We start from the raw sequence: 18,199 nt of genomic DNA on the forward strand, positions 1-18,199 counted from the left end.
GCTATCATGGCTGCCATTTCAATTGTTATACCATTCCGGTTACTTTAGGTTAAAGGTGTAACCAGATTTCACCCTCAAGTGCCCCTCTAATAAGCACCCCTAATCAAATTTTGTTTTTCAATCCGAAACATGTGATTACTGCTGACATGCCCCATTGTCCAGCTATGGTACTTGGTATGCGAATCGTCCCGTTCGACCTATATTTTTCTGAGCTCACACATTGTTTTGTTAGTTTCTTTGCTTTATTTCCAGAATAACTCCATTGTACGCATTTGTTATCCTCTTCATGATCTACCATCATCCATACTTCGGAGATGGACCTAAGTGGTATCAAGCTATCCACTTCGATTCACTTTGCGAACAGTATTGGTGGCGAAATCTTCTTTACATCAACACCTACTTCCCACAGGCAGATATGGTATGTTTTATGATTTGATTTCTTTAAGCCATACATTGACATTTTATAACCATACCAGTACCATACTGAATTTTCAATCCTTATGAGTGTATGGTTTTGACACACCATGAAATTCTTTAGAGTAATTGCAAAGATTTGTGCCAAGTCTACACGTTTTACAATAAGCAATGAACTTTTTAGACTGCGACAAGTCTGTTTTAGGCTGATTACATGTCTGTTCTTTTAAAAATATTTTTGGATGATTTTTTTTGTTTTAATTTAAAAAATGGACTTATCGAGTCCATGTTGAAAAAAAAAAATTGTGTTAAACCTTTTTAAGCCTAATAAAAATGCTTATGTTGACTCCTTTTATATCCTTTTAGTGCATGCAGTGGTCATGGTATTTGTCATGTGACATGCAATTTTTCATCATATCTCCATTGATTCTACTACCTTTAATCAGGTATTCGCCGTCGCAGTGACGTCATAATCGGATTATCTCCCATAGCAATAGATGAATACAATTTTCGAATATACCGCCCTGCACTACAAGCAGGTTGTACTCATCACCTGTGTATGTCTGCAAGCATAGATTGAATACAATACCGCTCTTTTCAAAGATACTTATCTTACAGGTGCGAGTGATCAGCATTTCTTTGACATCTATGATTCACTGCATAGGTACCGCGTGAACGTTGTAGTGCAGGGCTGTATTCAAAAATTGTATTCATTTGCTATGGTAGTTAATCCGATTATAACGTCACTTCGACGGCGAATTGATAAATAGTTTTATTTTTTCAAATAAATCATGAAAATAAATGATATGCATAGGCATATGCTGATGATGATGACAATGATGATGATATTGATTACATGATGATGATGTTGATGATGATTCTGATGATGATGATGATGATGATATCACTAATATTCCACTACTGAGAGCTGCTTTAAATGTTCAACATTATGTCATTGGTGGACATGGCAGTTGGTTGGTCGGTTGGAATTGGAATCATCATCTTTTATCTTCTACCAACCTGCAGCAATGTCATGTAAATGCCGTATACCTGTATCAAGGTATTCTTATTATATCATGTAATGAGTGAAAAGATAATAATAAATCTATCGATCGTGATGCTACAGAAGATGATTGAAGTCTTGACTTTACACACAGGTCTCAAACCATTGGTATACTCGTTGCTTCTGTCATGCTCTTAGCTAGCTTGGTGGTAACAGGTTCTTTGATTGGCAAGAATCACCTGACAACAAATGGATATGGTTCAATCTTAGGAGCTGATATTGGCTTGTAAGTGGTACTGGTGATCGACACAAAAAGTACTACCAAAAGTTTTGTATTACAGTTAATCAGTCAAAAGTTTTCCCTTTATTCCTCATAAAACAGGAAACTTTGAGGACCTAATAATAATGTGCCTTTTGTAATTTTGTGGAAAAGGACACTCTGAGGGGGTTGTCAGACTGAGAAATCGTAAAATATGAAAAGTATCCGTGTCGAATACAGATTTGATCAAAATGATACTATACAGCAACACATCAAATTTTAACAAGCAGGGTTTCATATGAAAAGTAATTTAAAAATAATATCCTCAGGTAAAATAACAAAACAAATAAATGGAGTAACATATTATTATTAGTAGTATTATTATTTAACATGAATAAACCATGTTGATTTGATCGTTTTTCTGCTAAATGTGCCTAAATTATCACATCCCAAATTGTCTCTCTAATTCACAGATCCATTAACGGTTATTCAAAGAATTACTTGGAATTGGTATACATCCAACCATACACACGAATTCCTGCTTTCTTAATAGGAATGATCATGGGTTACATTATGTTCAGGCAAATAAGTGAACATCAACGTATACGCCTTTCTTCCGTAAGTGAAATATCGACTTATTCAAGGCAAATACCCCCGATTCTTTAAAGTCTGTCCTCAGATGCGACACTTTTCTTTGTTATTATGTATACGAGTGCCTGTGATAACCGTGTTCTGATGTTAGACAGATTTTTACCGTACCACACTAGCCTAGGGGTTCCCAATATGTTTAATGCTCTGCGTGCTAGCCATGCGCTACAACGGAAAAAGTTTTGAAATATTTTCTCAAAATATCAAGAGCTATCTAAAGAACCACTGAACCAATACTAGGCTTGTTTGTACTCATTTTAATACCTTTTTCATGCTGATTCCAAATATGGTCATGAAAATTTATATTTCTGAAATTTTTGAATTTTTAAACTTTTTCCGCGTGAAGAGTGTTAAAGCATGCAACATTTAAAGCCACAACTAACATTTCCATAGGAAATGTATGATTTCTTTTCCACACAATATTAGTTTTCACTGTCAGATATGTCCCTGTTTCCGAACTGAGGCCAAAAAAAAAAAAAAAAAAAAAAGAAAAGCAAATCGCTATTTTTATACCAGCGGATAATGTCGGTTAAATGCGTATCACTCGGTCGAACGTGAATGTCGTCGGTTCTTTTGATGTGTTGCGACCTTCCCGCACGCCATGTACGTAAAGTGTGATCGAGATCAAATTTTGAAGCCAGCACATGTCCGAGCACAGCTACTTTTTTCTGGAGCAAAAACGTCATGCATATTTGATTCTGTGCATATTTATTGGGGACAACTGAAATATTTTAAGGACAAGCAAAATCTATGCTTAGGTTGTCTTTATGACAACCTTCAAATTGTTCCTTATTTCGGACAGTAACAGTAACATCGCGTACGCGTTCGATTTCGATCGTAATATTCTCAGGAACTCTCTGAACAAGTCTGAACTTTTCATAACTGTTTTATTTTTATTTCTCACCTATATTCAGATAGTTGTGTCTGGCGGATGGGGTTTAGCATTTGCAGTAGGTATAAGCGTCATATATGGAACTTACACCAGCTATGGCGATGTGTCTATGTTCGAAAGTGTATGGAGCAATGCCGTCAATGTCCTGTATGGAACTTTCAGCAGATTGGGATGGTCACTGGTCTTGTCATGGGTCGTATTCGCTTGCTATTACGGCTATGGAGGTATGATACAGGGTGTTTGCTAAACATCTTTTTTTCACAATCATGTCTTTTTTTTGTCTTTTACATAGATTTAGCCTCAGTCTAAGAAACAAGCTTGAACATACCCCTCAGATAATTTTACTCCTGAGTTTGGGTCAAAGTTCCATAATGTGTCTTGAGTTGATCATGATCATAGATTTCTTGACCAGCTATAGAAAGATTGATTTAGTCTCTGATAATGTAACCATTTTCCCAGTTCACGAATCGCCCCTGAATAAACCTCAAATATCCGTGTGCGGCACACTTTTGTACGGCACAATAAAAAGATTACTGAAAGATAATGAGCATCTTATGATAATAAGACAAATGAGCAACAAATGGGTATTGGAGTTTGAACATCATTTAACGCTTTAACCTTTAATGGAAACATTCAAAAGTATTTCTGTATTATTTCATTCATTTCAGGTTGGATTAATGACTTTCTGTGTTGGTCATTCTGGATACCATTGAGTAGGTTGACTTACTCAGCGTATCTCATACATGGTCTGGTTATACAAACCTATTATCAAGCATATCCATCTTCATATCGTGTATCTATTTCATTCATTTCAGGTTGGATCAATGACTTTCTGTGTTGGTCCTTCTGGATACCATTGAGTAGGTTGACTTACTCAGCGTATCTCATACATGGTCTGGTTATACAAACCTATTATCAAGCATATCCATCTTCATATCGTGTATCTATTTCATTCATTTCAGGTTGGATTAATGACTTTCTGTGTTGGTCATTCTGGATACCATTGAGTAGGTTGACTTACTCAGCGTATCTCATACATGGTCTGGTTATACAAACCTATTATCAAGCATATCCATCTTCATATCGTGTATCTATTTCATTCATTTCAGGTTGGAGTAATGACTTTCTGTGTTGGTCATTCTGGATACCATTGAGTAGGTTGACTTACTCAGCGTATCTCATACATGGTCTGGTTATACAAACCTATTATCAAGCATATCCATCTTCATATCGTGTATCTATTTCATTCATTTCAGGTTGGATTAATGACTTTCTGTGTTGGTCATTCTGGATACCATTGAGTAGGTTGACTTACTCAGCGTATCTCATACATGGTCTGGTTATACAAACCTATTATCAAGCATATCCATCTTCATATCGTGTATCTATTTCATTCATTTCAGGTTGGATTAATGACTTTCTGTGTTGGTCATTCTGGATACCATTGAGTAGGTTGACTTACTCAGCGTATCTCATACATGGTCTGGTTATACAAACCTATTATCAAGCATATCCATCTTCATATCGTGTATCTATTTCATTCATTTCAGGATGGATTAATGACTTTCTGTGTTGGTCATTCTGGATACCATTGAGTAGGTTGACTTACTCAGCGTATCTCATACATGGTCTGGTTATACAAACCTATTTCGAAGCGTATCCATCATTATATCGTGTATTTATTTCATTCATTTCAGGTTGGATTAATGACTTTCTGTGTTGGTCATTCTGGATACCATTAAGTAGGTTGACTTACTCAGCGTATCTCATACATGGTCTGGTTATACAAACCTATTTCGAAGCGTATCCATCATTATATCGTGTATTTATTTCATTCATTTCAGGTTGGATTAATGACTTTCTGTGTTGGTCATTCTGGATACCATTAAGTAGGTTGACTTACTCAGCGTATCTCATACATGGTCTGGTTATACAAACCTATTACCAAGCATATCCATCATTATATCGTGTATCTATTTCATTCATTTCAGGTTGGATTAATGACTTTCTGTGTTGGTCATTCTGGATACCATTGAGTAGGTTGACTTACTCAGCGTATCTCATACATGGTCTGGTTATACAAACCTATTATCAAGCATATCCATCTTCATATCGTGTATCTATTTCATTCATTTCAGGTTGGATTAATGACTTTCTGTGTTGGTCATTCTGGATACCATTGAGTAGGTTGACTTACTCAGCGTATCTCATACATGGTCTGGTTATACAAACCTATTATCAAGCATATCCATCTTCATATCGTGTATCTATTTCATTCATTTCAGGTTGGATTAATGACTTTCTGTGTTGGTCCTTCTGGATACCATTGAGTAGGTTGACTTACTCAGCGTATCTCATACATGGTCTGGTTATACAAACCTATTATCAAGCATATCCATCTTCATATCGTGTATCTATTTCATTCATTTCAGGTTGGATCAATGACTTTCTGTGTTGGTCATTCTGGATACCATTGAGTAGGTTGACCTACTCGGCGTATCTCGTACATGGTGTGGTTATACAAACCTATTACCAAGCATATCCAGCAACAGGTTATATGACAGTCATGTCATCCGTAAGTAACACAATTCCTCTCAAATACAGGCACATCTCACCAATAGCCTTTCTTCTGTTTTCATAGAAACAAATACACATACACCCACCCACTCACCCCCCTCCACAGAACGATAACTGCTTCATACACACCTGACATCGAATAATGCAACCCAGTCAATGACGTAGTGTCATAGGGGCACGTGCCCCCAATCGGAGACAAATTTCATATAATAAATACCGAAAAAGACCGGTGCCCCTCATCAATCAGACCCAGTTCCGGTGCCATCCGCCCTAAGCAGCTCCCTCCACACACCCACCAAGCACACCCCCCGTCACAAACGCAAACAGTCACACACTCCACACTGTCTGCATTTGAATGGTAGTTTCTCATATATGTGTCCCCGCTTGGGGCGGTTACAAGTGCGCACACAATACCCACACAAACACATTGAAAAAATTATGATCTCTCAGTACTTGAAGCGAAAACACATCGCCTACGTATCGCACACTCAATGCCCAATGAACACTAGCCCTACTATAGGGCCTTTTAAACACACTATATCCGAGAACCGCTAAAACCCAATAACCGTTGGGGAATACAATGTAGCAGTCACAGGGTTTAACAGTTCTCTGAATATAGCCAGGTTCAACATGGTTTTGGATCACCACAGTCAAAAGGCCCTATACTAGTAGGGCTAATGAACACTTTCCATTTCTTTCAAGCAAAATTAGTCTGAAGTAAGCCCACGTCAATTTTGGGATTCTTATATTAACCATTTTAAGCGTATTCAAAGCTCCACATTAGTGGAAACCTCATGTCAATACGACCTTTGGTTACAAGGTTGCAACAATTTCAACACCAGTACATCATTGTACATTAAAGAATTTAAAGTTTAAAGTTAGAGTACTTTAATTGAGTTATTTTTAGCACACCTAAAATACAGGTAAAGACATACTTAACTTAGTAACTTTGGCTTAAGATATGGCTACGAAATCTGGCACAACAAAACGCTAAATCCGCGCTTCTTTTGAAATAATTTCACGATTTTTGACATTATTTATTATCGAAGTTGGATGGGGGTCAAAAAACATTTTCCCTTCGGAAGAAGAATGTTTTTCCATCCATTTTGCAAAAAAGGTCAATTTTGATTTCCCACTCCTACACACATTGTTTGGCCCATATCTCAAAACTAGGATTGTCGCGTTCCGACTGAGTTTGGCTTGATCGCATATACATGATACAGGTTGACTGAATAAGTGTATTTCCCCCTACATTGAATGATTATCTAGGTACCCAAATCCTCCCCGGACGATTGAAAACGGACATGCATGTTGCATTAAGCCATATATTTTTTTATTCCAGTGCTATATCTTTTGTGGCTGTTTGATGATTTCTTATGCCGCTGCAGCTTTATTCTCCATAGCTGTTGAATACCCATGCGCAGGATTGGAAAAACTGATGTTAGGACATGATGTCCAATGTAACAAAGACGAAGACAAGTCTGATGTTAGGACATGATGTCCAATGTAACAAAGACGAAGACAAGTCACAGAAGAGTGGTGTAACAACGATACATACATACATACACAATTCTTTTATAAAGCGCCGTTACATCTAGACCACAGCGCATAAACAAATTCAAAGCATAAATACAATATAACAAAACAAAGTGAGCAATAAAAACAGTCAACTTTTTGGGAAGAGATGTGATTTCAATAATTTCTTAAAGACTGGTAATGAGTTTGCAGTACGAATGGTGATGGGTAAATTGTTCCACAGTCCAGGAGCAGCCAGAGAAAAAGCTTTATTTGCGGCAGAATGAAGAGATTTGGCATTGAACTTATGTATAGTAAGCCGTGTTGTATCTGAAGCAGAGCGAAGTCCAGTACGCGATTGATGGTAGGGTGTGAAACAAGAAGCTAAATAACCTTGAGCATGTCCATTCAAGCATTTAAACACATACAGAAGTACTTTGAAAACGATGACATCGTCGGACGCATCACATACTGGTCTATCTCGAAAAACACGCATTTCGAGAAAATCGCAATTGAAAATCTTCGTATTAAGTTAACCTTTCTATAATTTAATTAGACTATGGATCTTAATGAAAGTGGTTTTAAATTAAAGAATATACTTAACAAATTTATTTAAGTGGAATTTTGAATTATATTTATGTATGCAGTATTGCTTAAAACTACACTAAAGTTGTAGTTCTGTATGTGAAATAGTTAATTTCCCGTCTTGACGATTTCAGTGCAGCAGATTCCCAGAGCGTAGTTTAGACATAGTTAATACATCCTTGCTTGTGTAATTGGTCCTTTTTTTTAAATAACAAAACGCACTTTGGTCCTCGTTAGAACGATATACCCGTATGTTTAAGCAAAATGCACAAGGCCCTCTTGATCACTATATAATTAGCCTGGCATAAATAAGGACAGAATTATAATTCGAAGTAATAATAAAAGTAAATACAAAAGTGAATTCCATCAAAGTCTCATCGTTTCTTGGTTCACCTTTTCAATACTCAATACTAAACCCAGAAAGTATCGAAACGATTATAGATAGTCAGATATATCGGGAACTGAAATATATAGCAAACACTTATTTAATGTATATAAAGCGCAGCTGTCTCCTGTGCATTTTGATACCTCTACGATATCATTTGGTCGAGTTATGGACGCTTGAGTGGCTTCAAGTCGGATTTTGAAAGTTGCACTTAGCTCCTATTCAAGCCAAATGCGTTCGTCGTGTACAACCCCCACACACACAATTAAGACAAAGGACACCGATGTGCTCTGTTTACTTAACCATGAACTTTACTTTATTTTACTCCTTCGACTTCCAACTTCGATACTTACTACCATACCCTTTACTTATCTCTGACTTATCTCATGAACTCTTTCTGCGGACATCTCAATACTTGGTGTGCCCACCATCACTGTCTATCACTGCCTGGATTCGTCGTCGCATGCTTTGAACAAGATGTCTTATCTTTCCTTGGTCAATGTCTTGCCATCTCCTGAGCAGGATGCGCCGAAGGCCTTCTAAGGTGGTGTCAGACTTGATTGCCTTGTTAGCTTTCCTCTTAAGAGTGTCCCACAAGTGTTCTAGTGGATTAAGGTCAGGGCTCTTTGCAGGCCAGTCGAGAGTATCCACAGAGCACATCGGTGATCTTTGTCTTGATTTTGTGTGTTGGGGTGTGTGGGGGTGTGTGGGGTGGGGGTGTGGGGGGGTGTACACGACGAACGCATTTGACTTGAATAGGAGCTAAGTGCAACTTTCAAAATCCGACTTGAAGCCACTCAAGCGCTCATAACTCGACCAAATGATATCGTAGTGCAACAAAAGTGGTATCAAAATGCGCAGGAGAAAGCTGCGCTTTATATACATTAAATAAGTTTTTGCCATATATTTCAGTTCCCGATATATCTGACCATCTATAATCGTTTCGATACTTTCTGGGTTGAGTTTATAAAAAAGACTATGTTTATGTGAAAGGACACGTCAAACTGTTAGTTTAAATAAAAATTCCTTTAAAAAAGGAATGGGGCGCCCAATGTGAGCTTGGACGTGACGGTGAATTCCATGGTGTGTAGATTTGGTATTATAATGATTTTTCTAGGGAAGAGTAGAAGATGATCAAATGCAAGAGAAATGTGTTTGATTGGGGAAGGTGTATGACAGGACCGTTTTGGATGAAATAAATGGGATTGAAGCTTTCGTGTCAATTTGCGATTATGTGGGGTGGGGGGTTTCTGTTTTTGGGACCTATTGTAGTGAGGAGATTGCTTTGGATATTGAATATTGTTGAATTTCGTTATGCAGGGGTATATGATGAATAGTGCTTGGACGTGATATGGTGAATTCCATGGTGTGTAGATTTGGTATTATAATGATTTTTCTAGGGAAGAGTAGGAAATGATCAAATGCAAGAGAAATGTGTTTGATTGGGGAAGATGTATGACAGGACCGTTTTGGATGAAAAAAATGGGAATGAAGCTTTCGTGTCAATTTGCGATTATGTGGGGTGGGGGAAAATTCTGTTTTTGGGGCCTATTATAGTGAGGATATTGCTTTGGATATTGAATATTGTTGAATTTCGTTATGCAGGGGTATATGATGAATAGTATAGAAGACACAAATAAGTAAGCTCCCTGGCAAAATATGGGGGGGGGTTATCCCCACCCGGGATCTACGCCTATGTTGACCAACTTTTTAGAAAACGTTAAGTTTTTATAAATGTATAACGTCTGTGATACATATACATCATCTACTTGCTAATACGGGTTGGTACAATTTGTGACCCTACTTCTCATACCCGACTTTTCATACCCCACTTGACCCAACTTTTTATCGTTATGATAAATCATTTTAGATATGTCAATGAATACTAAATAAAGTGTAAATGAAGTCTACCGAATTGAAAAGGCTAAATCAGTGTAATTGGTGAAAAATTATGATTTAGAAATTATTATTTATAAACATCGCCCTTCCTCGTGCGCAGCCATAATCTCCAAACCAGTCGTTCATAAGTTACCTTTTCATGAGGAAGTATATCTGTCTGTCACATTAAGATCTACGCATGGTGACATTATAAACGTCAATATTGTCATTGCATGTTATTCAGCCCTTTCACTGCTACCAACATTTGAGATTAATTGAGTATTGACTTCAGTGTACCGCTCAGTTGCTCCAAGCAAGTTCAATCAAGTTAGCATATCAAGGCTTAATTGGTCAATGCATTGTGATTAAGCAAACATTTATTGATTGGCTTGAGCAAACTTTATAACCAGGTTTAGGGAGTGTTCAGAACATGGGGGGGCTGGGCACTTGGAAATTGGAGTCAAAAAGTTTTGACCCCCCCCCTCTTCCTTCATTTTTTTAATTTATAGGCCTTTCCTACACTGAAACATGCAAGTTTTATAGGGTGACTTTAAATTCAAAGTTTAAATTCATTGTATGCATTCTAATTTTTTCATGTTTCATTATTAGAACCACTAATTAAATAAAAAATAACAAATTGAGAGAAACATCTGGGCACATAAATTAAATATCAGATTATGTTGTTCAAGTCCAAAGATTTACTCACGTTTTAGACGTTTCATCTTCCGTGCGGAAGATTTCATCAGTAATGCGCCGATACAGCTGTTTCATCTTCCGCACGGAAGATGAAACGTCTAAAACGTGAGTAAATCTTTGGACTTGAACAACATAATCTGATATTTAATTTAATTATATCAGTCCTGATGAACTTATTCAAAGAGATCTGGGCACATACTCAAGATTTTTAGTGCTTTAGACTTGTTTATCAGGGGCGTAATTTTTCTTGGTCAGTGGAAAAATATAAATTTCGGGGCAAAGACGAAAAAATGTCGGTTGCATCATTTTGACCCGGTATTATCAGTGGAATATATACATATACTCTTTTTTTGGGGCGCCCTCTACGGAGGCGTCCCACAATATTGGCATGTACTTGTGAGTAGCATCTAATTTCAGTCTTACTAGATTTACTCCGCAATTGTTGTGCTATTTTGCTAAAATTATGCCCTTGCTCAGAAATAAATCCACAATATGCTTGGATTTGATTTTATTATTGTTTTCTGTTATGCACAGGATAAAATGGTGTGCGTATATTCTTTGTTTAAAAGACAAAATTAATGGATTTGTAAAAACACCAAATAAATCGAGACCTTTGACCTTTGTAACCACTTTGACCTTTGTAACCAGTTTACCGCCTCTTAGAACCCGATAGACGGTGACCAACACTATGGATTACAATAGCCTAATCTGAATGGCATAGTCCAATAAGCTCAAATAAACAATCATAGTGCAAAATTTGACCTAACTTGCAGAGTATGAGTTTTTGTACCCAAAGTTTCAAAGTCAGGCATCTTATCAAGATCAAGATAGTGATAGTGACATAACAATTAACACGCTTATCTTACCAAGGTCTTATCTATCTGCATGGTAATTGGAAATATTATTATGGTGTAGCCTATTTGTTTTAAGGATGAAACAACTGGCTCCTTTTGCATGGAAATTAGAACAAATTACTATACAAGCTGTATCAAAAGTTTGGTACCCAGCAGTTTTGATAGTAATTGAAAAGCCTGGTTCTTCCAAATGCAATATCGGGTCCCCTTAAAATGATAAAATGATCAGACCATAAATCTTTTGTGACTGTTTATGACATTAATCAACAAATTATGCGGATCCTAGATGTGTCGAGGATGTTATGTTTATGAACAAAACGTTACGTTTGTATTTTCAACATTGTTAATCATTGCTACGTGTATGTTAACAAATGAAAGTTCTGTAATTATTTTAATTCTTCAATGCTAAGTTAGTAAGTATTCTTTTGGATATCATCAAATTGTAAATCTCTAGTCAGATTTTCAGTGTGTTAACAACTATGTATCAAAGATGTTACGTTCATGTACAAAACATTAACGTTCTTATCTTGTAAACATTGTATACCCATATAGCTACTTTTGAAGAATGAATGTTCTGTAATTGTCTTTTATCCTTCATCTCTATTAGATTTTCAGTGTATTAGCAAGTAGATGATGTATATGTATCACAGACGTTATGATGTATATGTATCACAGACCCGGGATCACAGACGTTATACATTCATAAAAACTTTTCTTTTGGTCAACATAGGGTAGATCCTCTTCTATACTATCCATCATATACCCCCTGCATAACGAAATTCAACAATATTCAATATCCAAAGCAATATCATCACTACAATATGCCCCAAAATTGAACTCCCCACCCCACATAATCGCAAATTGACACGACAGCTTCATTCCAATTCAATTTATTTCATCCAAAACGGTCCTGTGATACACCTTCCCCAATCAAACACATTTGTCTTGCATTTGATCATCTTCTACTCTTCCCTAGAAAAAATCATTATGATACCAAATCCCCGGGACCAAATCTAAACACCATGCCATGGAATTCACCATATCACGTCCAAGCTCACATAATTTGGGCGCCCCATTCCTTTTTTAAAGGAATTTTTATTATAGAGACTGGATAAATGTAAAGTCTTCGAGCTTCCTAAAAGAAATGTTGTATATTCTTGTTCTTTTGGTATTTTCTTGTTAAAACTTTTTGTGACCCCTGCCCCTATCAGGAGCAAAAACTTTTTGACTCCCTTTTGAAGACATAAAACTTTTTTGACTCCTTTTAGAGACTAAAACTTTTTAACCCCTCCATTTTGCCACCCCCAAAGTATTTCTGAACAATCCCTTAGTCCAGGCGATTAGAATTGCACAGGGCTCAAAACTCATCAATACTAATCACAATTTTGTATCTAAATATGGGTGAACGAGGCTTTGAAATTTGAGATGAGAAAATGCTTGAAAACGCTGTTCTTTATCAATAATATTAAGGAAATGTGTATGGTATTTGCTTAATATTTGATTACCAACGGAATAAACTGCGAATATCTAACAAAACTTTAAAAATAAGTCGGGTCAGGTGGGGTATGAAAAGTCGGGTATGAAAAGTAGGGTCACAAATTGTACCAACCCTGCTAATACACTGAAAATCAAATAGAGATGAAGGGTAAAGAGGAAGAGTCTTTCAAAATGACACAGTTCACGAATCAGGTGTATAGTCATTTGTTGTAACTTTCCATTTTCATATCTAACCTACTCTGCACTAAATCTTACAATAATTCGTGATTTGAGGCATAATGATACCTACATCCTGACTCTGACATATAACTCCCCAGCAAACAAACTTTCCAAGTCAATTATACCATGCAAATAATAACATTTGGCCTACTAGAGCTCTAATTAAGATAACATCTAATTATGGTCAAAGTGTATGGTCAAAGTATATGCCGTGTTGTTTCCATACAGTTTGTCGCCCAATTGTGCCACCATATTACAACTCTGGCAATAACCGCTATATAGATTTGTTGATGGTAATTGGCAAACAAAGGCCATTGATCTTATGGTCAAATGTCATCGTCTATCGGGTTTTAAGACAAACGGTGGTCAGGCTGAAGGCATACAAAGGTCGCGGATTATTTGGTGTTTTTACAAATCCATTAATTTTGTCTTTTAAACAAAGAATATACGCACACCATTTTATCCTGTGCATAACAGAAAACAATAATAAAATAAAATCCAAACATATTGTGGTTTTATTTCTGAGCAAGGGCATAATTTTAGCAAAACAATTGCGGAGTAAATCTAGTAAGAGTGAAATTAGAAGCTTCTCACAAACACATGCCTATATTGTGGGACGCCTCCGTAGAGGGCGCCCCAAAAACTGTACGCTAACAGTTTTTTAAACTAACACTTAAAAGTGTTTACCTCTTGATGTTCCTTAGCTGCATGTGAACCACTGATTGGCGGCCCATGTTTTTTTCTTTTATAGTGCATATGTGCCTATATAAGTTCTTGACCCCGGTTCTTGAACTGTGTCGCTCCTCATTTGCCATTGTTCATTCTAGCATTTTATAAAAAATGCCTCATCAATAATGTTTAAAATTTAAACGAGGTGCTTTACGTAATCGCCTATATTGTTAGTTTTTTTAACCGTTTATAAATTATAACGCTTTGGTGTGTTTAAGTATAAACTTTAGAGTGTGATTATTTGATAAGGGAATGAAGGCAAGGTGCTAGGTTTTAGTAATTTATAGTATTTCCATGAGTACGCCGTCGGTTATCAGAACTGATGAAGTCAGAGACACATCTGACGAAAGCTCGACCACTCACCATACTCACACAGGAACGGCTGTACCGGTACTGTGATATAAACCGACTGCGTACTCGTAGAAATAATAACTTCTTATGGATACCTGTCAAAAAGGCCTTATCTGTCAAAAAAGACTTATTTGCTAGGTTTTATGTAGGATTTGTAATATGTAGGAATAGAAAATAAATACTAGTAGCCGTAATTTTTAGAAAATGTGGATACTAACCATGCTAACTAAAAATATGTTCATGTGTTTAGAACTTATTTCAACATTTTATTCAAAAGGCATATTATGAGCGTTTTATTTAGGTGCCCCATGAATGTGTGCTAAAAATCACGTGCCGCCCCCTTTCGGCTCACCAAAAATGTCTTGCCCCCTCCCCCATTTACCCTCACCCAGGGCTCATAATTATTGCACAGTCCTATTAAGATTTGGTTTTTTTTTTTTTTTTGGGGGGGCAATTAGTGAAAATCTGTATTTTGATGCTCTTTTGAGGGGTGGTGCAATAATTATGTGTACCCCTGGGGTGGTGAATTCTCAAAATGGTCTGCCAAAAATCCTTGCCCCCCCCTTTGGCTGTGCCAAAAAATCTTTGCCCCCCCTTTTGACGTGCCAAAAAACTTTTGCCCCCCCTTTTTGACGTGCCAAAACATTTTTACCCCCCACTTACACATGCAAGATTTTTTGGGGAACCCGAATTTAAAACCTTAAATTGTCTTATCATAATGTGTATTAATACTAGCGCTCAATTGTTGATAACTGCGTGTTCTATATACAATAAATGAGCCTACGCACAATAGTTTTTTCATACATTATATCGATTTTGACTCGCACGTGCTCGCCGTATACCAAAAGTATGTCGGTGTGGCGTGGCCTACCATTTTTCTTGTAGTTTCTTGTATACACGTCGATGTTTTCATCATTTATACAATAAATCCACATTAGACCCCTAATTTTATTTCAGGAAATAAAAGATTAGATTACCATAAAAACGAAACAGTAATCATTGGTAGGGTCTAATGTCATTTTATCATGGAATTTTCAAGGTTTTTTCTCATATCGCCATTCTCGCTCAATTAAAAAAATATTTTGGCGTATATAAAATTGAAATAAAATTCTCTGCCTCATAAACGACATCAAATGTGGGAATCACGAATCGTTATATATGATGTGCAATTAATATTCATATTTTCTTTTATACAGAGGATGCTTCAGTTTTGACAGGAAAAATATTTTCTTGAAAACCCTCTCACTCGGTTATTTCAAAACGGTAACCACGCTTCCCTAGAATGTGCAATAAATTAGCATTAAATTTTTTCTTATTCTAACAGCAAGCGTTTCTAAAATGCAGTATGGCGAAATGTGGTGTAGTAGCATGGTAACTTTTATGTCAATCTAGTTGACTGATCATGAAAACTAGTTTACTAAGTTCATGGACTGATGAAAGGTGAGCTCAAAATTTTAATGCTAAATTATTGCACATTCTAGGGAAGAGTGGTTACCGTTTTAAAATAACCGAGTGAGAGGGTTTTCAAGAAAATATTTTCTTGTCAAAACTGAAGCATCCTCTGTATAAAAGAAAATATGAATATTAACTGCACATCATATATAACGATTCGTGATACCCAATTGTGGCACATTTGACGCCGTTTATGAGGCAGAGAATTTTATTTCAATTTTATATACGCCAAAATATTTTTTTAATTGAGCAAGAATAAGGATAGAAAAAACGTTGAAAATTCTATGTATAAATAACATTAGACCCGGCAAAAGATTACTGTTTCGTTTTTATGGTAATCTAATCTTTTATTTCCTGAAAAAACATTTGGGGTCTAAAATGGATTTTTTATGTAATTGATAAAAACATCGAACGTGTATACAAGAAAATGGTAGGTTCCTCTATAGTATTTTACTGACCATGGAAATGTACTGACACCGTGCGAGCACATGTCAAAATCGATATAATGTATTGTCCATATAGACGCGCATTTATCATGTTTATTGTCGGATTAACAACAATTGAGCGCTATTAATACACATTAATGTTTTTAGGCAAATAAAATTCCAAAATATTGTACGTTTTCTGCTTTTGCTTGTCACGTGGTAGGCCTATATTGAAGTTGCGATTATATCTTCAAATAAGTTTCAAATGGATTCCATCAAGACAAGTGGCCGAGTGGTCTAAGGCGCTAGGCTCATTATGCATATCCAAAGCGGCGTGGTGCGCCGTGAGTTCGAACCCCGCCTCTGCCAAACTTTAAAAGAAGTAAAATTGAAATTTAACTTTTTTTAAATTTCATATTGGGGAAATGTGACTGGGAGAATTTATGTATGGCGTGGAGTGGTGTGAGCTCAACCATGGATCTTGGTGAGTTCAACTCAGGCCAACTTAAAGTAATCCCTTTACCATGCTTACGCACCATAGCCTCAGGCCCTACATTCTGGCACAGATTATAGAACCTTCTATAAGCTGTGCATGAAGATAGTAGGGAACGCACCATTAGATATTATCGGGGGGCTAGGGAGTTTTTGAAGAAAAAAAAAAATTGCCTCACTGATGAGAAAAAAAAACCAATTTTGCCTCACTGATGAGTAAAAAAACACTTTCCCCTACCCAGCTCTGTATAAAGGTATACATTAAAATTGAAAAAGACAAAAATCTGCTTCCGAGGTCAGCAGAAAAAAATTTCTAAAAAACCTCCTAAGCCCCCCCCGATAATATCTAATGGTACGTCCCTAGATGATCTGTGATTCTGGAAAGAACAGCTACAGCCCATCATCTATAAAACTCTCGCCATGATGAATTATGGTTAGAAGTCTAATATGTGACCGTACAGCACGAATGAGCCGTAAATGTCCTCAATTGTATTCTGAGTTACAGTGTAAAATGGGCATGAAGGTCATATTCATAGGTATTTTCAATTTGGTGCTACGTGTATCTCATTAAATGAGGTACACGTAGCACCAAATTGAGGTACCTATGAATACGACCTTCATGCCCATTTTACACTGTAACTCAGAATACAATTGAGGACATTTACGGCTCATTCGTGCTGTACGGTCACATATTTACTGGGCGACTCTCTACAACTTTACAAGTACAAGAGAGGCGGGATCCGTAATAAAAAAAAAAGGCATTATATGGATGCGAATTCCTGGAGATCGCATTGAAATGTTTGAATGAGGAAAACGCCTTGAACCACATTAGGGAGTGTTCAGAAATACTTTGGTGGGGGGGGCGGGAAAATATTTGTTTTCATGTCGAAATTTTGTTAACCCCCCTCTTCGCGAACCCAAAACTTTTTTGACCCCCCTCTTAATGGACCTAAAACTTTTTGACCCCCCTCATATAGGTCCAAAACTATTTTGACCCCCCCCCCCATCAGAATGTACCATTCTACTAATTCAATTCTAGTCAAATGGCATTAATGATACTAAAATTTGTATTCAAGTGCAATGAAATTATACCCATGTCATTGATATAAAATATGTGGAATTGTGGAAATGTTTTAAAGTAGCACGCTAAAATTTTTGCCATTTGGAAGCTAAACGAATGACATTTGATGTAAAAGTGGATTAAATACGTGGATTGTACTTTGGGGGCTAAAATGGCCAAATATGAGCTTAATTTGGTCAGAAACACACATACAGGCGTCAACATGGGGGGATGATTGTATGGGCCATCGGGATCTACGCTTATATTT

General features: G+C 36.7%; 1 protein-coding gene across 1 annotated transcript in view; it reads left to right on the forward strand.

Moving 5' to 3' along the window:
- The window catches only part of LOC140164601 (nose resistant to fluoxetine protein 6-like), a 39,124-nt gene extending 33,613 nt beyond the window's left edge, over nucleotides 1-5,511 (forward strand). Inside the window, exons 9-16 of the mRNA XM_072187928.1 lie at nucleotides 253-418; nucleotides 781-860; nucleotides 1,572-1,703; nucleotides 2,150-2,294; nucleotides 3,239-3,440; nucleotides 3,885-4,076; nucleotides 4,914-5,019; nucleotides 5,502-5,511. Of these exons, the coding sequence (XP_072044029.1) occupies nucleotides 253-418; nucleotides 781-860; nucleotides 1,572-1,703; nucleotides 2,150-2,294; nucleotides 3,239-3,440; nucleotides 3,885-4,076; nucleotides 4,914-5,019; nucleotides 5,502-5,511 (1,033 nt within the window). The remainder of the gene's footprint in view (nucleotides 1-252; nucleotides 419-780; nucleotides 861-1,571; nucleotides 1,704-2,149; nucleotides 2,295-3,238; nucleotides 3,441-3,884; nucleotides 4,077-4,913; nucleotides 5,020-5,501) is intronic.
- Nucleotides 5,512-18,199: the final 12,688 nt, after the last annotated feature.

Source organism: Amphiura filiformis, chromosome 1 (assembly GCF_039555335.1).
Source record: "Amphiura filiformis chromosome 1, Afil_fr2py, whole genome shotgun sequence".
In the NCBI taxonomy this organism is placed as follows: domain Eukaryota; kingdom Metazoa; phylum Echinodermata; class Ophiuroidea; order Amphilepidida; family Amphiuridae; genus Amphiura; species Amphiura filiformis.